The sequence below is a fragment of the Megalobrama amblycephala genome, linkage group LG20, assembly GCF_018812025.1.
Source record: "Megalobrama amblycephala isolate DHTTF-2021 linkage group LG20, ASM1881202v1, whole genome shotgun sequence".
Classification (NCBI taxonomy): Eukaryota; Metazoa; Chordata; class Actinopteri; order Cypriniformes; family Xenocyprididae; genus Megalobrama; species Megalobrama amblycephala.
In genome coordinates this window covers 16301138-16326826 of record NC_063063.1, presented here as the reverse complement: position 1 = coordinate 16326826, position 25689 = coordinate 16301138, and the positions used below count along the sequence as shown (strand labels likewise).

Genomic DNA, 25689 nt, shown 5'->3' with positions numbered 1-25689 from the left:
AAGACAAAGAATTAGAAAAAGTGAAAAGCATAAATGGTTTATCCCTCCATATGTTTTACACAGACTCCAGCTATGTGATAGGCCACAGGACTATCTCTGTGGGATATATGGTGGGCTTGGGCGGGCTAAACTCATAATTAGGTGGGCCAAACCCTCCTGTGGTGCCGGGCCTGATTCCAAGCATGCTTCTGATGGAAAGAATTACCAGTCAACAGCACACTTTTAAATCTTCTTACTTTGTGAAGGCTGCCAACTAGAATGTCTGCCATCCATCCTTGTCACAAGTACAATCACTTTAAACCTTATCCAGAGCTTGGGACAAGAAACCACACTGTAATTCAACATAAAATGCATTTTGGCAATGAATTGACTGAATCACACTGGACAAGCTGGGTAGAATAGCAAGGATTCCATTGCATGACATCGATCTGGATTGAAGTACTGAGAGTACTTCTGAGTAGTTCCTCAATTGCCAATGGTGAGTGAGTGCACTGAGATTGTTCTGAAAGGTCGTTTAGGTGGTAAGATCAAATGCATTAGACAGACAATAAGTGGCTTTTTTCTATGTTGGTCTAATTGGAATGAGCTCATGGCCGTTTGCTGCCAGCTGAATGCTCAACTGTGGGGCAGTTGTGGAAAAGGCCACTGGCTCTGGTTCAGTCCATGGAAGGGTAATTCTTTAGCCTAACCTTTTCTTTCAGTAACTTGAGACACACACACACACACACACACACACACACACACACACACACACACACACACACAAACACTCATCAACTGACAATTTCGCCTGTGACTGTAATTGAAAATGGCTGGTGATTTATGTTCCTGACCTTTTGAAATAACACAGACAGGCATGAGAAGGGGGCAGACAGGCTGACAGAGAGAAAGCTGAAAGATTTACAATGAGCCACTCAGGGTACCATAGTGATACTCAGACTATATGCATTGAGGGGCCTGGGGGCCCAAGTTTAGCCTTCTTTGGTTTGGGAGGCCCCTGACACTCTGAGATAAGTCTTTTAATAAATGAACTGTTTCGCAAGTTTTGTTTCCTGAGGGTTCCCAAAATCTAGATTAAAGGATTAGTTCACATTAAAATGAAAATTACCCCAAGACTTACTCACCCTCAAGCCATCCTAGGTGTATTTGACTTTCTTCTTTCTGATGAACACAATAGGAATATTAATAAATAGTTATATTAATAATATAACAATAGTTATATTAATAAATATCCTGACGTGTCCAAGCTTTATAATGGCAGTGAACGGGACCTTCCATCCATTATAAACGTATTCCCCACAGCTCCGGTGGGTTATTAAAGGCCTTCTGAAGCAGAAAAATATCCATATTTAACAAGTTATAATGTAAAATATCTAGCTTCCGCCAGACTGCCTTCTGTACGAAGAAAGTGTAATGTCTCTCGCAGTTCAAAATGCTTATGCTACATCCTATGCCTTCCATATTCAACTTATGAAAGAAGTGTAACTGACGTCGTGTCAGTTTACATTTTCTTTGTATGTTGAGTACGGAAGGCGGTCTGGCGGAAGCTAGATATTTTACTTTAAAACTTGTTAAATATAGATATTTTTCTGACACAAATGCATCGCATAACTTCAGAAGGCCTTTATTAACCCCCGGAGCCATGTGGAGTACATTTATAATGGATGGATGCACTTTCTTGAGCTTCATACTCGTTGTTTCCCGTTCACTGCCATTATGAAGCATGGACGCGTCAGGATATTTATTAATATACTCCGATTGTGTTCATCAGAAAGAAGAAAGTCAAATACACCTAGGGTGGCTTGACGGTGAGTAAATCTTGGGGTAATTTTCATTTTAAAGTGAACTAATCCTTTATTATGGCGCATAGAGATGTACGTATAATGGTTTGAAATTCACACTCAATGCAAATCCAGAAAGCTGAAAATATGTAAAAATTTTAGTCAATTTCACTTAATTTTTTGGACTTTTTCTTTTTACTTTGCCTTCTTGTCAAATCTTGGAAAATGCAATATTGATTAATTTAAAGGCACTGTCCCCCCAAAAATGAAAATTCTGTCAAAAATAAGATATTTTGAAGAATGTTGGTAACTAAACAGTTTCGCTTCCCATTAACTTCAATTGTATGGACAAAAAGACATAATACAATGGAAGTCAATGGGAACTGAAATATTTAGATTGTGAACATTCTTCAAAAAAACTTTTTTTTTTGTGTGTGTGTGTTCAACAGGTTTGGGACAACATAAGGCCGTGTGTCCACCAGAGCGTTTTTAGCTAGCTGAAAACGCTAGGCGCTCTGCTTAAAACGTCCGTCTGTGAGCGCTTGAGAGCGCTTCTGCAGCGTAACGTTTTTTTTCTGTTGAGACGCTTTGTTGCTATGATACGGAATATCCGCGGCAGTGTTACTTATAACTGATTTTGCAGGTAATTTGTTTCAGACTTAAAATGTTGACACAATGTGAAATTACTTTGCTATGTATTTTCGGAGAGCAGCAATATTAATTTCTCATCCATTTTGTTCCGTTCTCTGCTTGTTGATGTCGTTGTACAGCAAGAATGTTGTGACAGTTGGTCGGTGTTGTATTTGTCCCGCCCCTCCTTCACGCTGATTGGACGGCTGGCTAAAAGGTGACAGTGATGAGCGCAGCGTTTTACTCAAAGTTGAACATTCTTCAACTCGAGGCGACCAGTAAAAAACGCCGAGTACTCAGCGCTTGAGCGTGAAAAAGACGCTCAGCGCCTCGTTACGCTCCTGGCGTTTGAAAAACGCGGCGCTCCCATTGAAAACAATTGAAAAAGTACGCTCGGAGCTGGAAAAAACGCTCTGGTGGACACATACGAGTGAGTAATAGTGGTTCAGGGATGACGTCAAAACCAGGAAGACTAATTCACCACTGATTCCCTTGATATTTTCCTATTTATAATCAGGGGTTTTCAATTTATGACTAAAAGATCTGTGGTAAAAAAATAACTTGACAATACTTTTTGTTCTACAACGTAAACTGCACACACTCACGCCTGAAACGTTCTTATCTAGTTACTTATTAGAAACATACGCTTTTTAAAATAAACTTAACAGCTTCAAAATTCACATTTTCTATATGGGTGTATGTATTTCACATTGTATCTACAAGATTTATTCAAACAAATTGAAAAACCCCATTATAAAACCCATAGGTTTTGACTTCATGACTGCAGCACATCGGTGACAGAATTTTAATTTTTAGGTGAACTATCCTTTTGAGTGCACAAAACATTATTAAGCATAAAAAGTTTTAATTTCAAAGTAAACATCAATTCATAGTAAACAACAATGAATGTTTGATGAATTTCAACTTTATCACAATATGGCCAAACTTCCAGTGAGGAACAAAATAAGTTTAAAATAATGACTCAAAATAAGGACTTTTGAATAATGAGAAAAAGGGTTTCTTTATTACTCGCCATTTGTTCAACAAATGTGTTTGATTATCGTTTATTTGTTTGTTTCCAGGAAGGATTCAACTTTATTTACACATTAATTAAATGCATTGAGAAAGAGAACCATCATATTTTTTTAGTAGTTCAAACATGTGTTTTGTTTTATGCATGACTCTTTATAAGCCTATTAAAGAGGAAACAAGCTCTCAGATTGTTTCTCCTTTCCATGTAACACATAAAATTAATAGATGAAAATAAAACAACAATCCATGCAAGGAGTTTATTAATGAGCAATCTACTATAATGTACAAAGGAGTTTCCTCTCAAACATTTCATTCACATTCACCCAATACTGAGGTGCACAGTAAACACTCCCCTTTCTGTAAAATATTCAAAAAATAGCTTGTTTTGAATTTAAATACTGTTCAAAGCTTTTTTAGCAGGATAAAAATGTGCACAATGTAATATAATGAATATATTTTTAATGTAGTACCAAACGCAGTTGTATGCAAAACATTTTCCTGACCCCAGTTTACATCTCTTATCTCATGCAGAGAAAGCAAATCAATTCCAACCCAATACAAAATAATCATGTACAGTTTCTGTATGAAAATAGAAAAAGATATTAAATGCCATATACGTTATATGCAACAATATAATCATCTGTTTTGAAAAACAAAATGGTACAAAATGGTATAAACAATCAAGGACTACTTACAACAATAATTTGATGCCAACTTACAAAAAGTAAATGTGATTAATGCTGTGTCTTATTTTTCCCTATCCACTGACTACAGAACATCTATTTGCATGAATTCATGGTTTATTATAATTATGCTTATGGCAAATATCAATAGTAATATTACTATAACATTATGGTATTTGCACCCTTATCCATAACAATAACTATATTCAGAGGAAAAGGAGGCAATGACTTTTCTGGAGTTTTTGGCGGAGACTACTATTTCCAGTTTTTGGATACGCTAATTACTTCGCTTTTACTTAAATTCATTTTAGTGCACTTTATATAAACCATGTGATGGAAATATCATTGAGAAACTGTTGTCCACCTCAACTATGCAAGTACAGAGTCATAACAGAAAGTAACCAAGCAATTAAACTAGTTAACAAGCACTACATCCGGTATGTATACTCACAATATGAGTAAGCTTTCAGAACTTAAGATGCAGAATACTTCATATGTGCATAAAGAAACACACATAACACTTTCTGACATTTGTGCAACAAAAAGCACGCCACACGGCACAATAAAAGAATCATTCATTGCCAGAGTAATACAAGATAATAGACATTCAGATATGGTATATCCATAATGATTGTAAGCAAGCAAACAAACTCACAAGGTAAAATAAAAACACTTTTTCGAATATATATTCATCTGTACAGATTGTTGATAGCTTGATAAAAATAAATACATTTTTCTTCTTCTTTTTTTTTTGATTGCATTTTGTGGTGAGATGATACATTGTCAGATTGCTATTCTGAAAAGCTCAAACTGCGTATGAGATATGAAAACTCTTAAGTGCAGGGAGTAATTTTAAATCAATAACTATGGAAACTAAAATCACTGCAGTTAAGATTAAAGTTGCTGGAGACCAAGATTTCACACACAAAATATCCTTAAATCTTTGCCTCTGTTCAGCTTTCTTCTTAGCTGCCTCTTTTGGGTAAAAGCAGCCTATTTCATAACGTTCAAAAAAATCTTATTTTGTATTGCAGTTTTACCACAGTGACACACATGGTTTCTTCAACCTGTAAAACAGATAATCACACTTTCCTTTTAACATTTCTTACAAAAATATTTATCTGTGTTTAAAAGCACAGTGTAATGTCACTGATTCGGCTGCTACCTCGCCAGTCCAGTTCATTGCTTTGTTACATCAAGGCCTCTCTCTCCGTTCTCTCATTGGTAATACTGCAGAAAATGAGAAGTGCAAGCTTTTGTGTCTTTCTTGTCGCTGTTGGCACAATGACACTGTGTTCTGTGAAAGCCCAACAGAACTCCAGCATTTGCTGGTGCAGAGAAACTTTAGAAAATTATTAAGTCTATACAGACTGATTTGTAGCTATTTGTGTAATGTCTGAGCTTTACTTGATATACATTATACATTCATATATCATTGATAAACATCTTAGCTATTCCAGCCATCAACAGGTCATAGAGGTTCCCGGAATTAATAGTCTTAATAGGCGGCATGAAGTCCATAGACCTGCTTATAAACTTCTGTGACTATTTTTAATAGTGAGTGGTTCTAGCCTACATCACGTCCAGTTTTAAATGAGTGTTTGTTTACAGCGTGTATTCAGGTAAAGTCACAAGGTTTGCTCTGACAGTGTCCAAGTTCAGACTCTCTCCACACGACTTGGGTCATATCCATCTGAAGACAAACACAAATTATGTTAATCACAATATATGTTTACTAGAAAAGCAGTGTAATATCAGTTTAGTATAGTATGTTTTTTAGTATGTTTTACTTATATAATATAATATTATATTATTTTTGTTTGTCCATTTTCTATTCTCAGCTGATTTGTTATGGCAATGAGAATAAATCAGACCACGCTTCCCTCTTGTGGTGAAAAACCTCATTGCTCAATGCCCTCAAGTATTAAGACCAGTTACTGTGGCTTGGCAGCTCATAATTCTACAGAATATGCCAGGAAAAAAACAATCATCATTTCCACTGGAAGTTGATTGTCTGTCCAGTTTTTGTTGTAAACCTCACCAATACATTTAAAGTAACCTATGTCATGCAATAAAACATACTGCTGAAGGTGACCTCTACTAGTAATGGACTTCACACAATACCATATAAAGCAAGACTGTAATATTAGAAACAGACTGGTATGAAGTGTTTAGCAATTACAAACTAAACAACAGCTGAGCTGACTATTTGTTTGCCAACTGTTATCAATATGTTTATTAGTAACTATTAGGAAGCTAAGGTGTATCTACTCTTTCATGAAACAGCATTTAGTTAAAAATAACAAGAATGTTATCAATGTTGAGTTTAGTGTACTGACCTGAAATAAACAGCTTGTCATCATCCTCTATTGCAGACATTGTATTATGCATGTTGAATCCTTGTGGCAAAGTGATCTCTCGCTTTGCTACCATGCCACTACGGGGTTGTGGGATTGGACGTGCCATAGTCTTTGGTTGCTGCCTTGATCTTGCTTGTATCAGCTCTTCAGCTAACACTTCCTCCTGAACCGTTTCCTCATCCTCTTCTTGCATATAACTGGTCATGTCTTTGTTTTCTCCGACTGCATTCTCACCATATTGGTTTTCTTCCACTAGCGTTTCATCCACTTTAGCTGATTCTTTTAGTTCTGCTCCCTCTTCTTCCATGTCTGCCTCTTTGGCCAAGGTGATCCTGGTGATAGTTCTCACTAATGACTGAGAGCTTTCTTCTTTTGCATAGAGATTGTACTCCAGGGATGCTTGATCATTTGTGGATGAGGGGGACTGTGGAGATGAGCAATATACCTGCAACTGGTCCTCTGGCGCCTCTGTTATCTCAGCATTAACTGTCTCCTTCTTGTCTCCCCCACCTACACTAAGAGTCAATTCCTCATCCTCGGCAAGTGGAAGCGACAAGCATAAATTACTCGGAGGAAACTCTGGGAGCTCCAACACTGAGGAGACCCTCTGGCTATGCTTCTCAGCACTAGATAAATCTCCAGACTCCTCTCCTAGTCCTCCCTCTAACACATCTCCATAACTTTCCATAGACCTATCTGGCACCTCCTCAAACTCTCTACTGACATTCTGCATCTCCTCATTTAAGCGCATCTCTTTGGTTTGCGTTGCCAAAGCTGGAGCATCTGTGGTTATCAAATTTCTTTCTACTGGTTTCCCATCAACCTGATCAACAACCAAGGCTTCAACTGGCACTGCAATGCCGAGAATCCTGGCAGCCCGTTGTTCAATGGATTCATTTTCAGGAATGCCTTTGGCACACTGGACTTGGTACAGATTAGTAAGGTCTTCGGTCTGCATATTGTTGGCCTTCTCTTGACTCAAAAGAGTCTCAAGATGTTCATCTGCCAAGGTCTTTTCATTACTCCAGGTCATATAATCTGAATATAAATTTTCATCGTCATCATCCTCATAATTAGCCTTAAACCTACAATGAAGACTCTTGATCACATGGATGCGTGAGGACCTCCCTGATCTAGAAACCTCTGTGCTTCCTCTCCTAGCTTCCTTTTTGAGGGCTTTGGAGTTGAAGGCATTATTATTGTTCAGGCTTTGAGTACCTTCGGCAAACTCAGGGCTGTGCCTGCTCAGATCTCCGCTACTGTCTGATGATGTAATCTGCAAGGTCTCACACATCTCTGAGTTATCTGAAGGGCTGGTTAACATAGGTGACTCAGGACTCAGGCATGTCGGGGATCCAGACGTCACAGTGTCTGGAACGGCAGTGTATACTGTTAAACCAACATCCTTAAGCAAGGACTCCTTTGGCACTGGGATATCCTGCCGATGTATCAGTGGATCTGTGTCCTCCATTTGCAGAATCTCAAAGTTTACATAATTATCAGTTTTGGTGACAGGTATCTCTTGCGTCTGGCTGTCCACCTTTGCCTTGGACAAAGAACTTTTTGTTCCTTTGTATTCTGGATGGCCTCTTTTCCCTGAATTGGACATTACATTTAAGTTATTGCTTTTCAGTTGCGCCTCTGTGACCTGCACTATATGTGACTGCTGATCAGTTTCTTTCTTCACGTGAACTGGGGTGGTTTCCTGTTTTGTATTGTTGACCTCTCTGCTTGTGTTACTCAGCTCCAAAATACTGTTCAATGCCTCATCCAGCTCCTCTATATTCTGGTCAACATTTGGATACTTCCCAGTATGATCCTGTATTTCCTTATTAAAAGACTCAAGCTCCCCAATTGCATCCCATTTTCGTCTGTTGACTGGCTTTAACAAGAACTGTCCAAAAACTTCTTGACCATCTGCTGTTTGCTTAGTCTTTCTCAGCAAAGGTTGACGGTCTGGAGATGGTGGAATTGATGCTGGCTGGGGTAGAGTTGGGCTCCTTATATTTGAACTACTTCCAGTCCCAGTTCTGGAGAATGCGCTGTTGCTGGAAGGGTTGAGATCCTTTTGACCTATCATGGGATATCCGTAATTGCCACTACAGTTGGTTCCATCATCATTATCAGTGATTGTGTAACTGGAGGGATGGTCATTTGCAGGAGGATGGGTATTTCTGGAAACTTCTGGAGAGCCTGTCTGAGTTTCCTGGTTTCTGTACTGATCTCCAGGCCAGGATCCTGCATAGAACAATTCATTGTCTTGACTTGGATCAAGTGACCTAGTATCTACAATCTCTTTCTTTAAAGGGGAACTTTTAATGGATAGGGAGCTGCTGGACTGTTTTTGTGTCTCTTTGCTTGATGTTTTCAAAATGTTTTGGTTGTCATGCTGCACCACTGTGTTTTCTATTGAATTAGTCAATTTTTGATTGTTATTTGGGTCAGAGACACTTTTGTTTGCTTGCATACTAATAGGGACAGAAACCAGGCAAAACATTGTCTCTTTCAGCTTCTTCTTTGAGTTTTTCTTATTCTCAGCCACAGTTTTTGCCTCAAATTTCTTTACTTGTGTCACTGTCTCAATCAAACCCTGGTTTGAGTTGGAGTTCTGATGCGTTGTCATCTGAATAGCAACTATATTGCCATGGGCAGCTGGATGCCTGTTGCAGTTTTGGTCAGGTATTGTGTTTGAATTTTCCGTCTCCTTCAACACTTCCTTGTGCATACTGTCCTCATTAACAGAGTCACTAATATTGCTTTTACTTGGTTCAGTGCGGTCAAAGGGTTTCTCTGTGAGAGAAAAGGCACTGTCATTAGACTTTTCAGATATGAGGTTGACCGGAATCTCATTTCTGATATTTCTGATTTTGTCTGCATCCGTCAACGAGTTCCCATCTATCCCTGCTCCTGAAATGTGTCTGACACGGGGGTCATCAAAGGGAATGTACTGAACATTACCCATCCGTTCTTCACTGTAGCCTGGATATGCCTGTCTCCTGCAGGGCATACTTCTTCTTCCATCTCTGTAATGGTCTGGCCAAGCCATCCCAGTCTGCCTTATAAACCATTCCTGCACTTCTGTCATGGCAGAGCCCGGCATATAAGGGTCACCTCTGTACTGGTGGTTAGCCATTGAAATAGGATAAGTTCTGTGACCCCCTTTAACTACAGGCTGCCTCCTGTAGGATGGAGGAGGGATATAACCAGGGGGCTCTACACCAGAACCACCAAGTTCTTGTACAAAGTACTCTTGCCTTGAGAAGGGCAGTGGAGTTCTGTCTCTGGCACGAGGAACAAGCTCCCCTGTGAGCATCTCTGCGCTCCCACGCATCTGCTGGTGCACTTCGTAAGATGGAGGTCGGAGAGGTCGGCTGAATCTCGGTTTTGATAGTGGTGCAGACTGTGCACCTGATCGGTCAGTCCACCGCAACCTGCTCTCTTTATCATTAAGATGGCGTCCATGAGGGTCTCGTGTGTGGTGACCGTTTAACTTATAGCTCCCATATGAATCTTGCCCAGCAGTTGGTATGCTGAAGTACTGGAGGCTTTCAGATTGCAGAGCCATTCTGGGCAGTGACTGTGACTTGTTTTTGGTTCTGGGTGGAACAGCTCCTTCTGCAGTTCGTGGCCTACGTTGCTCCTGTGCCACCTCGTTCTCAGATGGCTGACGGCTCATGCTAGTCATTGGACGCCACTCCTCTGTTCCCAAACTTTGGTACTTCCTTTCAGCTGCAATTCTCCACTGGTGGAGGGCCATCTCTCTCTCTCTGGCACGTGCGCTCTCTGCCCGCCTTTGTCTTTCACGGTTGTGTTCCTCTGTGCTTAAGGCAGATTCTGGCCTCCGCTGCATGCCCTCTGGTTTGTTGGGAACCCCTCCTCCACTTCCACGTGGATCCCTCAAGTCTGCATAATCCAGAAGCACACTAAAGTCCTGACCTCTTCTCCGCCAGTAGGACACATCCTGCTCAGATTTAGGCTGAGAATGTATTCCTCTGTGGGTCTCAAAAAACCTGCATTAAAAACACACAGATGGAATTAAATAAATAGAGGTCAGCAGTATTTATAGGACTTGGGGATGTGAGATTAAAAGATTTAATGTACTTTTTGAACAACTATAACTTTCTTGTTTATATTAAGAAATATTAATAACAACATTTTGATTCATTATGTCAGTGGTCCCGACACAAAAATGATAAATACAAATCATAAACTGGGACCGACAATAATTGTTCATAGTTATATACAGTATAACAAAATGAATATACTTAAAGGTTGAAAGTGGATCGAACCGAGCACCACTTCAAACATGTAGCCAATCAGCAGTAGGGGGTGTATACCCTCATGATGGGGAGAAGAGAGAGTGAGCAAGAGGGAGATATGAAGACTGTAGAAAGAGAGATGGCTGGGAGACATTACAAAAAAAGAAAAGGTCAAAGAAATTTCACTGGAAAAAGAAGGGTTATGATCAGGCAAGCACTTTAGGAGCTGCATTAATATTCGAAAAGCTTTCCAGAGCTGGAGAGACCTAAGTACAACTATGATATAGTGACATCCACTCTTGCACTGTGTGTTTGTGCATTTTTAGGGTTGGGGGTTGATTTCAAATATCAACAGAGTTTCTCAGAACACATCTGTGTTCAAATCCCATTATGCAAGCACACAGGCAACATCACACTAACAGTAAACTAAAAGAAGGAGGTGCATGTTGACAATGATGTCAACAAAGCAGAAGACCTCAAAGGGCCCAATAAACTGGGAGGCTTTAATGGTGCAAACACACCAAAATAAATTAGCATTGTCTCTTAAGCAGGAACATAACTAGCTTGTGTGGTGCAAACCGTTGAGTCAGCACTGAAGGTCTGTTCTCTCATCCAATATCTTGGCAGCAGAGAGCATATGATCTGCATGTTAAACAATTCTGACCTGCACTCATGAAAGGATAATCTAGCTTAGTAACAGTCACATCAGTGGAGCTGCTTCCTGCCCTGGACTGCTGAGTCTCAAACCATGTGACATGCAATTACTCGAAAGTGCAAAGATGCACTATAGCTTGATAGTATACCAATAATTATGTCAGAAGAGATCTATCTATCTATCTATCTATCTATCTATCTATCTATCTATGACATTTATGACATTGAAAACCTATAACACAAGGACATTATGACTTACTTACTGATGAATGTAAGAAAAGAGAAGCATTCTCATGTAAGCTTTTTTTAGAGAAAATTAATCTCTGAAACTACTGGCAGAAGGGGCTGACAGAGGCTGGCAGAATTCAGATATTTTCATATTTATATTCAACATGTTTTATTAATAATGCTGTTATGTAAGAGATTGTTATAAAGAATGGAATATTGATCTGACAAAGGGCTCATGGGACATGTAGTTTACTGCTGGCTCTGACTGCAGACCTGAGCACGCTCAGTAGGGGGTGCTGCGGGCTTTCCGACAACATTGGTGTTTATACCACTACAGTCCCGTGTGAAATGAGAGGAAATAAAATCCGCACTGCACTAAACATAGTTAATGAATTCATCAGCTACAGGGAGAATGAGGTAGGAGAGAGTGCAGGGAAATGAGTGAGACTGAGGAAACGGAGTACATGAAAATGTAGGAAGTACAAAGAGGATGACGTGAGGATGAAAGAAAGTGCAAACAAAAAATAAGAAATGGAGAGAAAAAGGCGACAGGGGAGGAATTAAAAAAAAGAAAAAGGGGAAAACTGGGATCTGTCCTGGTGCAAAAAGGAAGTCCTTGACAGCTCCTACCTTTACGTAACACTCTTCATCATGCAAGACAGCTTAAACCTCAGATCAAAGGAACGAATGAAAAGAAGGAAAGCCAGCAGCAATACAAGAATGAGGGGAAGAAGACGAAGAGGTCAAAAACAACTAATAGCACAACTCACCCACTGTCCGTGGTCAGGCTGTCTTCTGGCAAACGTCCATCTCCCAGGTTACCGTTGTCCACGTCTTGTGTCCTCTGCTTCCTGACCCTGTTCTCGGCGTCACCGGGGAATCCCCTGGCAGGAGCTTGTCTGATGCCTCCACCGCTGTAAACATGGTCCCCCTCGTAGCCATTCACGCCGCTGTGTCCTTTCCGCTTCTCAGCGATTTCACACCGGCTGTCGCTTCGTGACGGCAGACATTTCTCATAGGTTGCAGGGTGGGGGGAAGACGAGTGTGAGACGGGGACATTGTTGCTGTTCCTTTGTGGGACTTTGTATCCATGAGAGATGAGAAGGTCTTCCACGCTGTACATGGCTAAGCAGTGTGTTTATGCTTTTAGTGGTGTGTGTGAGTCCGTGCGAGTGTCAGATGAATTCCGCTCCTAGTCCAGATGAGGCAAGCTCATGAACAGCTGCACAGGAGAGGCCATCGCTGTGAAAGAAAACGGGACAGAGGGGAGGGAGAGAGAAAGAGAGAGAGACACAGATGAAGTTAAAATGATTATCTCTCACAGTCTTTTTCATAAGAGGATTGCTGCTCACAGCCAAAACAAAAAGGTCCTATCTTGCCACGAGAGAAATGATTCGTATTGCCGTCGGTCTGTCTATCCACTGACCCAGTCTTCTCTTCTCCCACCTGCCCCCTCTTCACTACTTTCCTCTGTTCTTTATCCAGAAGGAAAATCTCTCCAGATGACTGACTATCTCATGCTCAGAAACTTTATATTACCTAGGTGAGGAACATTTAAAAAAAAAAAATATCCAGATTTTAGCAAGCAAATAATTGTTATAAAGACTTCATAAGAGGCCATTTGTGTCATTTAATAATTTTCATAAGCTAACAATTAGCAATTTCATCAATTGAAAATATAGGCCTGAGCAAAATCTAAAATGTGATTATTTGAAGTATCTCCAAAGTGTTTTTGGGATATTTGAATCTGTGTGAATCTACAAGGATAGAAAAACCTTAAATCACTTACAATGTGCACAGAACTAGGAAAACGGTTAAATAAAACTACTAAATAAGGTCTTAATGAATATATAAAAATGCAAAAAGATTTTTGTGAGTATTAAGTTTAGTGTTATGGGACAGGAAATATCAACTACATTATTTAAAACCCATATTACAATGATGGTAATTCCGACTGTGATGAAACCTGATCTCATGAGATCAGCTTTATATGTGAACATGCAACAGATTAAACAGTAGTAGCCCGACTAGGCAACCAAAACAAAACCTGCCTTGAAAAGGCAGAAGTGAAACTTGAGCAAGACTAAGGAAAAATTGGTTACCTAAACTGTCCTGAACACACACACTCAGAGAGAGTAAGAAAAAAAAAACAAGATTGCCTGCAAACCCTACCATTATAAGTATTACAGTTATTTCATTGATCTGCTGAGGGTGAAGTCCAAATGGTAGCTTAGACTTCCACAATACCTGAATGTTCTCACAGCTTTTCATGCTGACTGATTCTGTAATCTCCCTAAAAACAAGCTAAAGCAGAATCTTTCATGGAAAAATTCATGATTATTTAGTTATAAAATACAGTCAATGCACAATTATCACCGTAATCAATAAAACACCCTCAACCTGGTTAATATAAATTATTAATATCTACATGTTACATTTTTACATGTCATGGATTGAGATTTTACTGATGGCACTGAAACAAATAGGCACATCATACCACAATTTTCCACAAGAAAATGTCAGTTTTGATCTAAATGATGTTTGTCAGAAGTTGAAGGAAGCAGTTAGCAGAGGTATGGCTTTCACATTTTCACACTTTCCAACCCAGATACTCCAGACTGATCCACATTCACCATTAAAGGCCCTTAGAGAGAACTGCCTCTCACAGCATCATCTAACACACACAGAGGTCAAAAGAGGCACCAAAAATGATGCTTTTTTATTTTCTCTACCTCTTTACGTCTCCTCTTGCAGACACTCACACAGACAAATTTAACACAAAAAAAAAAAAAAAAAAAAAAAATTAGGGAGGTAGAGTTCCCATCTCTACTTGCCCAGGGAAAATTCTTAATGTGAATTTGATCAATGCCATCTGTTAACACTAGCCATATTTTTCAGAAACATTTAGTCCACCTGCACACACACACACAGGTTTGTTTTTGTGAATTGTGTGGACATTCCAAAGGCATAATGGTTTTTGTACTGTACAAACCGTATTTTCTATCCCCCTACACTACCCCTACCCCTAAACCTACCATCACAGAAAACTGTGCACATTTTTACTTTCTCACAAAAACTCATTCTGTATGATTTATAAGTCTTTTGAAAAATGGGGACATGGGGTAATGTCTTCATAAGTCACCCTCTCCTTGTAATACCTATGTCATACCCATGTCATTATACAAATTTGTGTCTTGATATGTCACAAAAACATGCACACACCGTCAGCGCAGATGACCTCATGGGCAGCGCACCGACATGTAGCGCCAATGCGCTTCGGGCGACCCGAGTTCGAATCCCAGCTCGTGGTCCTTTCCCGATCCCGTCCCCCTCTCTCTCTACCACTTCGCTTCCTGTCTAATCACTGTCATATCATAATAAAGGCAAAAATGCCAAAAATAAATCTTTAAAAAAAAAAAAAACACGCACACACACACACTGTACAGCTCACTAATCAAATAATTAAATTTGTGGCACTGATCATGTGAAATCCTTTGTACAGTCAATCAGATGTTATTCAATTGAAGCACAAGATGGGTCAATTTATCCTTGCACTTCATTATTTTTTCATTCATGTGGTATAATCTTTAATTAAAAACATTAACAGTCCCTCCCCCTCGATGACATCTCTTTTCTGATGACGTGTGCACCGGATTGAGAGGTGGCCAATAATCCCTCCCCTCCAGCAACCTGTCACTCACATTACATCACAACAATTAGCAAACAACAACAATCCAATTAATTCCAGATGGACAAAATCAAGTCACGCCCCATTTTTCTCATGCTAGAAGCTGTTTCACACAGATTTACGTCACAACAGGGAAGAAAAGACCCAAATATGTATGCCTTCATCCCATAGCAACACAATAAAATTCAAAAGCCTAAGACTTGGGCAAAAAGTGGAAACAATTCAAGCCAAGTCCATGGAGACTCTAAATGGCATAGAAATGTCTGCCTGCTTCAGAGCACAGCTGAAGTTTTCTCAATGACAAACTGCCTCTTAGAGCATGAGTAAATTCATAAAATTGCAGATACGTGATCTAGACTACTTTGCTTTTTTTATTAATGACCTGCTTTTATGGCTAACACATGTCACAAGCTAAAAATGAACAAAAGCACAGGCAGACCAGTGATGTCATGAGGCTGCTCTGAGCCAAAACACCACAATAGCAGTGAATCATTTAATTCCACTCAGACATTGAGAACTTTAGATTTCTTTTTCCAGCAATAAATGCTGAGGACCACCTCTTTGTGTCACCCACTTCATGTAAAAGCCCTTATTTGCAGCTAAATGCTAAAGATAAAACCCATAAAGGCCGTGGGCCTCTTACCTCAGAGGAAACTGAACTCTTTTCCTCTATACCCGGCAAGGTTTGCCTGAGGAGCCAGCACTGCCTTCCCTCATAAATGAATCACACATTTTTAGATCTGGCCTGCCTCACACCCCCCTCACCAGCAGTCCTACAGAGCCCAGAGCTGCCGCCATGACAGTTTGGTGTCAACTCTTTATTCTTGGACTTAGTCAGATTTGTGGTGTGTTTGTGAAAGAAAAAAAAAAATACCAAAAGAGAAAGCCCAGCAAAAAAAAACAGAATCAGATAACGTACTTAATTTTTGCTTAAACATTTATAAAAAATTGATTCTACAAAAGTGCGATTGAGATGTACAGCAAGCTTCATTGATTGAGAATTGAGTAAAAAGTAAAGAGAGAGAGAGAAGATAAAATTTGTCAGCCGAAAAGGAAAGACAGAATGAATTGATGAAGAATTACAAAGACAATATTTTGTATTCTTTTTAACGTGAATCAATAAATCATGCATAATAAGACCAGGAATGTGTATTAGACAGTAAATAAGGTCAATTTTGATTTCATGTTGACTTCCAGTCTCTGGAGCGACAGAACAACTGCGATGAAGCTCATGATGAACGACCTCATCAGACTAATGTCTCTTCATAGATTGCCTAATAACTGCCATAAACATGCACGTAATGGCCGACGCAGTATTAAGCCTGAGAGCACAGCCACTGTACCATGACACGGCATCATCTCATTCACTGAGTCTAATGTAAATAGGGATTCTGAGTGTCTATGGTTAAGCAAAATAATATGTTTTATAACAAACAATACAATGTCCACCCTGTCCTATAAAAAGTTCTTCCAGAGCCTCACCCCTGCATTGTTCAGTCCATCCACAAGGAACTCCTACACTGTCCCTTAACAGGCACGTGTTCGCACTCGGACAACAGGCTCTTCATCGTAAACACTGTGACATCATCACTGCTGACCTCTTCTTCCTGAGGATGTGTGCACGTTTCAAGGGACGGGGCGGAGGGCTTGAATAAGCCTGACAGCCTGAGCCAGACAGTGATACTGAGAGGAAAGAGCCAAAACAGAAGGAAAATCTTCATCAGACTGGATTTTGTGATCTATATATCTTCATTCTGTCACTTGTAACTCACAGGCCTTTTCCAGAACTTTTCTTTATTTGGTTCTAAGCAAGTATAATGTGCTGGCAAACCTCTACACAACGTCCACATCTCCAGTTAACCCATTCATTTATCCTTCTTAGGGCCTCTTGTAGGCTGTGGGTTTCAGTAGTCTACATTCTCTGCTATGCAAACCAATATACTGTATAAGATTGTGTTCAGACACCAGTTGTGAGATTTAGAGTTTGTCGATAGTAAATTTAAATCTGAAGTGGATTTCCTCTAAGTATATATTTTTAGAGTGAAGATATATTTAGTCTAAGTTAGGCTTAAAGGCATGGTTTACTCAAGCCATGCTAGGTGTATATGACTATCTTCTTTCAGACGAACACAATCGGAGATATATTTAAAAATATCCTGGCTCTACCAAGCTTTATAATGGTGGTGAATGGGGGGCATGTTTTGAAGCCCAAAAAAATGCATCCATCCATCATAAATATAATCCATACAGCTCCAGGGGTTAATAATTGCCTTCTGAAGCAAACTGATGGTTTTTTGTAAGAAAAATACCCATATTTAATACCCATTTTTACTTTATTAACTACAATATCTAGCTTCCAGCAGATGGCCGTATGCATCGTTTTGCAGCGGAAGAGTAACCCCTGACCCGACACATGACGCAACGACGAATGCTGAAGCGCAGAGGATAGAGCAAAACAAAACACTGGTCACAAATTAGACGTCTAAAATGAGAAATTTTAAAGAGAAATGTTGGATGATTTCAATATAAGGAAGTGGAGCTTCAGTTTGTTGCACAGCCCTATTTGTTTAAACCGCGAAAGGCGTCTAAGCTCACGATAGTCCTACGTCATACATCGCTTCAGGGGTTACTCTTGTGGTGCAAGTCGACTTGCGCAATAGGCTATGCGTACGGTCATCTGGTGGAAGCTAGTTATTTTACTTTATAAAGTTTTAAATATGTATATTTTTCTTACAAAAACACATCGCTTCACTTCAGAAGGCCTTTATTAACCCCCTGGAGCCATATGGATTATATTTATGATGGACGGATGTACTTTTTGGGGCTTCAAAACGTGCCCCCCGTTCACTACCGTTATGGAAGAGCCAGGATATTTTTAAATATATCTCCGATTGTGTTCGTCTGAAAGAAGAGAGTCATATACACCTAGGATGGCTTGAGGGTAAGTAAATCATGGTATAGTTTACCCAAAAATGAAAATTATCACTTTAAGCTAACAGTAAAATAGGGTTCTGCCAATATGAAGATGTGCTTTCACATTTACAATTAGTAATTTAGTAGATGCTTCATATATTTAATAGAATGGGAACTATTTTTTTTAAAACATAATTAATGCTTTTACTCAGCAAGAATGCATTAAATTGATAAGTGTCAGTAAAAACTTTTACAGTCTTTCTTTCAAAAAAATTATATTTCAAATAAATGCTGTTCTTTTGAAAGTTCTAGTCATCAAAAAATCCTGAACAAATGTATCACAGTTTCCACAAAAATATTAAGTAGCACAACTGTTTTCAACATTGATAACATTTAGAAATGTTTCTTGAGCACCATATCAGCATATTAGAATGATTTCCAAAAGATCATGTGACACTGAAGACTGGAGTAATGATGCTGAAAATTCAGTTTTGCCATCACAGCAGTAAACTACATATTAAAAAATATTAAAAGAGAAAACAGTTATTTTAAATTATAATGATATTTCATAATATTACTGTTTATTTACTGTATTTTGATCAAATGAATGCAGTCTTGATGAGCATATAAGATACTTCTTTCTAAAACAAAAAAAAATAGACAATAATGCAGAATTGTAACTGCAAATAATAGAGGAAGTGAAGAAAGATTTATATAAAGTTATGGATTAATGTCGTGTATGCCTTCAGGTTGTTTTTGAAAGGATGTGGAAATTATTCATGCCTCTCTTCTCTTAGTGACAGACCTAAGCAGCATCTTTTGAGGAAAAAAAAAAACAAAACATTAAACAGCTCTTGTTTTGTTTGAGCTGTGGTCATGGGGATGACCATTTTGCTTTCTTTGAAAAGCGGGTTTCAAACAATAGCCTACAAGTATGGTGTCACTGGCGGCACTAAAGAAATGTTTTCAAAGTCTGGTAATTCAATTGGCAGGAGGACCAGAGGATCATCAAAGCAGGAAGTAATGCTTTTCCAGCCTGGAACTAACCACAGTGCCAAACCTACAGTACAATTCAGTTCTCCATGTGTTCTACAACCCTGAAAAATACTACATTTATAATTTACCAAAAGAGTACTGAGTTTAGTTACAACAGACTGTGTAAGATCTAGATCCACATGCCATCTTTATAAAATCTGTTCCATCAGATTTTAAAATGAATTGAGTCAAGCTGGGTTTATTTACTCATCATTTAAAACTTAACTAAACCTTTAAATGCATAAAGTGTCGTTTTTCTCCTCTCAATCCTGAAATGTGTTGGCTCAAAATGGGTATTTGTATCAATGCTTGAACATACTTTCAAGGTCAACTGCTGCTCTGTCTTGTGCTATTAATCTGGCAATTTAAACCGAACAGAATGGTCAGCACTTGAATGAAACAAATCAAAATTTATATGTCTATTAAAATATATGCCTGTGACTGTCACTAATGGGTGATACTTTTCAATGTCATTTGAGGCATTTGTGATTTGTATGCCCAATCTTCTTGTTTATGACAGGAAGCACAAAGGCCTTGGGCAAGATGAACCAAAATCCAACAAGAACATATAACAACCTAATCGAGAGGAAAAAAACTGTTATGTTAGGCCTTGGTTCAAGGACATCTACAAATGCACGCTTATAAAAAGCAACAATCAAACAACACAGAGTACGACTTGTTCATGGTCTTAACACTGATGATAAGTATGACTTATTCACAACAGGGGTTTCTAATAAACTAACCCGCATGGCTGTACATAATTAGAGTGAGGAGACTTGACTTATACAGAGAGACGACAGTGACAAGGTTTATCAGTTAAAAACACTCTGATCAAAGGACTGGCATACACAAGCATTCTGCTAATTACGCTCTTATCCTGCCAAAGAATATGATCTCAAATGAAGGGGAAGAAGCTTAGAGACATTTCAACAAACACCACTGTGTTAAACAGCACAGACAGGAAAACCTGGTGACTATCACTGAAACTGCAATTGCAAAATAAAAGCCTACAATTTAGTATTAACAAATAAATGGCAAAGTAATGACACTTAAAACTGAATAGCCTACATAATACCAGCAGTACTCAATAGTACTATTCTTCTACTCGTACCCTTCAAACCATGAACGGTGAAGAAGGTTGCTGTTATAATCATAGGAAAAAAGCTGACCAGTGATCCTTATCGGTTTCTATTCCTCCCCTGAGCTTAATCATCTCAGGCTAATGTATTTGACCAGAGGAATCCATACAGGAGCATATAGGAAAGTTCAGTGTTCCATCTGTTTTCCATATGAGTTTAAGATCTCTAATGTATGACTTCATCATAAGCAAGAGCTATATACCAATCCTTTCCCTGCATCTCTTTTAATTACTATTTGGCCGCTCTTTCATTGCAGTTTCATCTGCAGATGGTTGCACTTTGCTTGTTAAATGTTTATCACAACCAAAAAGCTTCTGATCTTAAAGTAGTTAAATTGTTGATCCCCAGCTTTCCAATATATAAGGAATTTGTAGGGGAAAGCTTGTCTTTTACATATTATTGCACCCTCGACCAATATGCATGAACTCAAACTATTGTAATTAATTTGGTAGTTTAGTAGTATATCAAACTTGTGTTTTTGATCAGTTGTTCTGAGGTGAAATTTCTAAAAAATATATATATATTTTTTTAGTTTTATAAAAATTTGTATTTCCAAGTTTAAAAGAAAAAAAAAAAACATTCACAGAGGGGCTGCTCAATTTGAATAAAGTAAACAAATGTAAAATATAACTGCTGTATATAATAAAAATAGACTAATCCTTATTAAAATTACAAAAGTTATTCATTCAAGAGCAGTGAGTGATGTTATCTTTGTCTTTTGTTATTTGATTAACATTAATGCAGCAGATTTATTAGGCTGTTGTCACTTTAAGAGCTGTACGGATCCAATATACTGTTACACATGCTTTTTCTTTCTCAACTGTTTACATGAATTTAATACATAACCGACTGTGTTTATGAGGATACTCGCCAAAGTGGCATTTCAACATTTTTTGAGACCGTTTTGGCGCATATCCGACTGTATACTTTGCAGAACACATGCAGAAAGCCACCTAGGGAACAGTATCTCTTTCGCGGCTTTATCCTTATCGGTTAATAGTGCTTTTAACAACGTTGTTTGATATCAAGCACGTCCCGCAGTTTAGCAACAGTAGACTGCATTTTACAACACTCACTTATTCAGCTAATTTGGATATTAAGCTTCGCTTAGGGAGGAACGAAAGCACACCGCTGTGAAGGAAAGGATGGTACACTGGGCGGAATGCAGCAGCGGCACAATAATCATTTAACGTTGATTATCTTTTTATAATCATTGGAAGTCAAAATCGAAATTGAAAAATCAATCGCACGATTTTCAAATGCAGTGTCACAAATTTGGAACTTACGGTATCTTCTCCTGTTCTCTATCTGTTTTGTTTTCCAGTACAGGCAAGAATTGAAACAAACCTACTTTCATGTTATCTATTCTTTAAATGAGCAATGGCCAAATATTTACTATGAAATAATTCGGATTACATTCATGATCTGCATGGTAAGCTGTGCAATGATTTACCCTATGCTACTACAAAGTAGATTGTGAGAACATTCTCTGTTTGTTCTCTCATTTCTCTGTTTAATCTCTATTATGGATAAGAACTTGTATGCTCTATGCATGTTCACAAATGAAGCTACACAATAACATCAAAACACTGCACCACTGTAAAGTACCTAAAATTCCACTGAAATCTAATACATCTGAATGATTACCTGAGCAGTTTTTAAAATTAGGAAAGAATAATGTCATCAGTCTGTTCAATAATGAACAGCCCTCACCACTTAAATGTGACCAACTGCATATGTGCCTCAGCGGTATCAGCACATTTCCACATTTCCAGGAAACAGACTCCAGCCTTTTCTCCACGTACCACTAGATAAGTGATGCTCTGTGATTCAGCTCTCTTCCTCTTCTGTCCTGCCATTGCCCTCCCTTTTCTTTAGACTTAAGGAATACTTAAGTAGACTATTTTGGATATGCATGATCCTAGTTCAGTTCTGAGAAAGAAAAAAGCACATCTTGAGGTCAACCAGTATGGATTTTTATGGATAACTATATACATAGGTGATATTGGCTAAACAATTTCATTGCAGTAACTGCCTCCAAATAACACCTCACATTACACCTTTGTTTGATCATTTGATCCTTCTGGCCTCAACTTGACCTATTCACATTTTATTGTGAGTGACCATTTGCTTTATTTCTTCACCTTTTACAACAGCTTCCAACACGCACAGCTTTATATAACAAATAGCCTACATTCTTGCTTTTGAAAACAAAGATCTGTAAACCACATGAAGAAAGATATGCTTGATTAGGTCCTTTCCAACAGCCTCTAAACAGGACCTTGGCAATCAAAAGACCTGTTGTACATTGTACCAATTCCACTCTGATCACAAAACGAGGGCTCATTTCAACACATAGATAAGGGCTCATTCTAAAGCAGACTCCTCTGCTCTGCTGGCATCTACACAAGTCAAGGTCAAAAGCACCACCAAAAGGAGCCCTTCTTTTGAAGAGTAGCTTCCTAATTGAGTTGAAGTTACTATACCATCCGCCGCAGAGTTGTTGACCTCGCACCTCACTGTTCGCGTCCCGCGAACTGACACAGGGCGCTTCCTCTGCACGTGAGACACATGCCCTTTGATGTTATTCACTATAACCAGCCGGTGTCAACACAGCAGGAGGTTGTTTGTCTGAACAGTTTAACAACAACTGCTGACACAACCAATAGAAGCTGCCAGATCTCTATTCACATAGGGTAATACGTGAATAATATTGTTTTCTTGCGCCACCTAAACTGTTTTTGTTTTATTTTGTCCCCAGTCAACTTTACAACTTTTATTTTTTAGGTTTTCAGTGTTCCTTTCATTAATAACTACTATAACAATAACGATAAATATATAGAGTGTATTTAGGTTGAGTGGGACACTTTTTGCCATTAAGGTTGACTGAGCAAAAGTGTCCCAATCAACCTGAATCCACCCCTATTTTTAAAAAAACATTCTAAATTTAAAAGAATAGCAGAGTCTACGACACAACAATAACAGCACAGAGAAACGATATCGTTGGAATCATTTTCACAATTTTTTTTCTAGCCAATCAGAATCCACTCTGCTTTGAAGAGCTCATTTAAAGGTGCAATGTGTAAAATTTGGGAGGATCTATTGACAGAAATGCAATATAATATACATAACTATGCTTTCAGTGGTGTATAAAGACCTTACATAATGAACTGTTATGTTTTTATTACCTTAGAATGAGCCATGGGTCCCCCCTCCATGTCAAGTTGTCATTTTGCGCTGGCATGTTTCTACAGCAGCCCTGAACGGATAAACATTCTACAGAGCGCATTTTGTCACTATATTGTTCTTCTTCTAAATCGTTTGTGTTTTTAGATGCAGCTTGCATTGTCACTACGCTGAAAACGCGCAAGGTAGTCATCATTAGAAGAAGAAACTGTTCTTTGTTAAAAGTAAGAAGAAACCTCATTGCTTGACTGGCTAATTTACTTTTGGCTGTCTCAGACGATGACATCTTTGACTTGTGTCGGCCAGACGGCTTCTCTATTTTGCTTCGAAAGGGAGGGGTGAGCTGCCGTTGGTTGCAGTTCGCAACCTCACCGCTAGATAGGGTTGCCATGTTTTCACAACAAAACCCGCCCAATTGCTCCTTAAAAATAGACCAAAACTACCCCAAAAGCATTTCAGGGGGGTCCCATGGTAAAAATCGTGTTCCGGGGGGTAAAATCCGCGTTTTTGGCGGGGCTCCCCTGGTAAAATTCGCATGACATGAAAAACATGAAAAACAACCCGCGGCAACAGTGTAAAAGTAGCCCAATTCCGCGGGAAAACCGCAGACTTGGTAACACTGCGGCTAGATGCCGCTAAAATTTACACACTGCACCTTTAATGCAGTAGATTTGCAGCACCTGCTTAAAATAATAGTGCGTTTATGTGGACGTTATTGTTAGTATGAACGGGCCATAACTCCAGTGCGAACCGATGTTGTTATGTTTATCTCATGATGAACGTGATTTGTGTTGGCGAGTGTCTTTTTACTGCCAGGTGGGAATTCGCTAACTTATAACCAAACTTTTATGGTTATTGAAAAGTTTGAAAATGCAATTAAAACAGAACCTGTTAATATTTAAAAAGATAGGCTAATTAGGAGGTTAAACAAACCTTTTTTTTTTTTTTTTTTTTAAATATGGTTCGCGCGAGTGACACCAAAATGCATGGCGTGCGTGTATAGTGAACCATGCATGTCGTTTTAAACATTAAAAAAGAAACAGTTGGTTGCTGTGGATTTGAGCACTTCTGAAATAGGATACAGAGAATTCATGTGCACATAACTTGACATCAAAGTTATAATGGCATGCTACGTGAAGCTCATTTCTCCTCTGCACTACACAATCTGCTCACTTCACCCTTTACCTCGCTAATGTAGCACACATCTTGCGCACTGCGCCCGACCCCTAACCACACAATTCACAGACAAGCAGCAAGCTGTCTGCCTTCTGGACTATTTTTTTCCACAGCGGAAAGCAACAAATTAGCTGATAATCATCAATGCAATTCATCTCAGTCCACAATATCATTCCAACGGTATTCGTGGTCATTTATTCTGTGATGGATTCAGGGGCATTAGCCTACGGGACGATAGATGCACGAGTCCGTTATCTCGCAAGTTCATCCCTTATGAGACGCTTCATTCCCTGCGTTTATTGAACGGGTCAGTGTTACTAACGTCAGCAGCTGAAATCGCGTTTAATTCTGCAAGGTCCTCAAGAAAGCCTCGGCAATAAGCCCATTTTTAAATATGTTAATATATTTCAGTAAAATGTAACGTCCACGTACCTGAGATGTGCTCTTTTCGAGGACCGTGTTTAGTTCCTGATGTAGTGTGTTGAATCCGCTCTGTGCTGAGCATATCTGAGGTTGTGCAGAGGAGAGGGAGAGAACTGAGCTCAAATGTGTCTTGTGTGGGTCGGCTGGCGAGGGGAATGGTTCCTCCCAGCGTGTGGGTAAACTTTTACTGACGAGACTGTAACATACCCCACCCACCCCATCCCATTCTACTATTACACAAACCCATACTGAGGCTTATTCATGCTGGACATATGGTCTTTGATAACTACAACTGTTGATTATTGATAAAAAAAAAAAATGCATAAACAAACATTGTCAATCACGTTTTTTTACCCTGCTGGGAAACCCCCCATTTTAAACTAGTTTAAGGTTGTTTTCTGGTTTGGGTTCTTAGCCTGGGCAGCCAGACTAAAACCTGTAAACAGACCAACCTTGGAGTCGGAGACCAGCTTAAGAAGCTTTAAGGGTTTTTAGTAGGAGA

At 39.0% G+C, this 25689-nt stretch overlaps 1 protein-coding gene across 2 annotated transcripts; it reads right to left on the bottom strand.

The window, feature by feature from the left end:
- Positions 1 to 3686: 3686 nt before the first annotated feature.
- On the bottom strand, positions 3687 to 25352 carry jcada (junctional cadherin 5 associated a). 2 transcript variants are annotated; one of them, XM_048170356.1, is made up of 5 exons: positions 25197 to 25348; positions 16798 to 16998; positions 12398 to 12869; positions 6466 to 10496; positions 3687 to 5819 (listed from the first exon to the last, which is right to left on the bottom strand). In XM_048170356.1, exons 3-5 carry the CDS (start codon positions 12748 to 12750, stop codon positions 5785 to 5787), a joined length of 4419 nt encoding a protein of 1472 aa, XP_048026313.1. In that variant the 5' UTR covers positions 12751 to 12869; positions 16798 to 16998; positions 25197 to 25348; the 3' UTR covers positions 3687 to 5784. The 2 variants fall into 2 exon arrangements, with proteins under 2 accessions (XP_048026313.1, XP_048026311.1); XM_048170354.1 differs by lacking the exon at positions 16798 to 16998 and having other exon boundaries at positions 25197 to 25352.
- Positions 25353 to 25689: the final 337 nt, after the last annotated feature.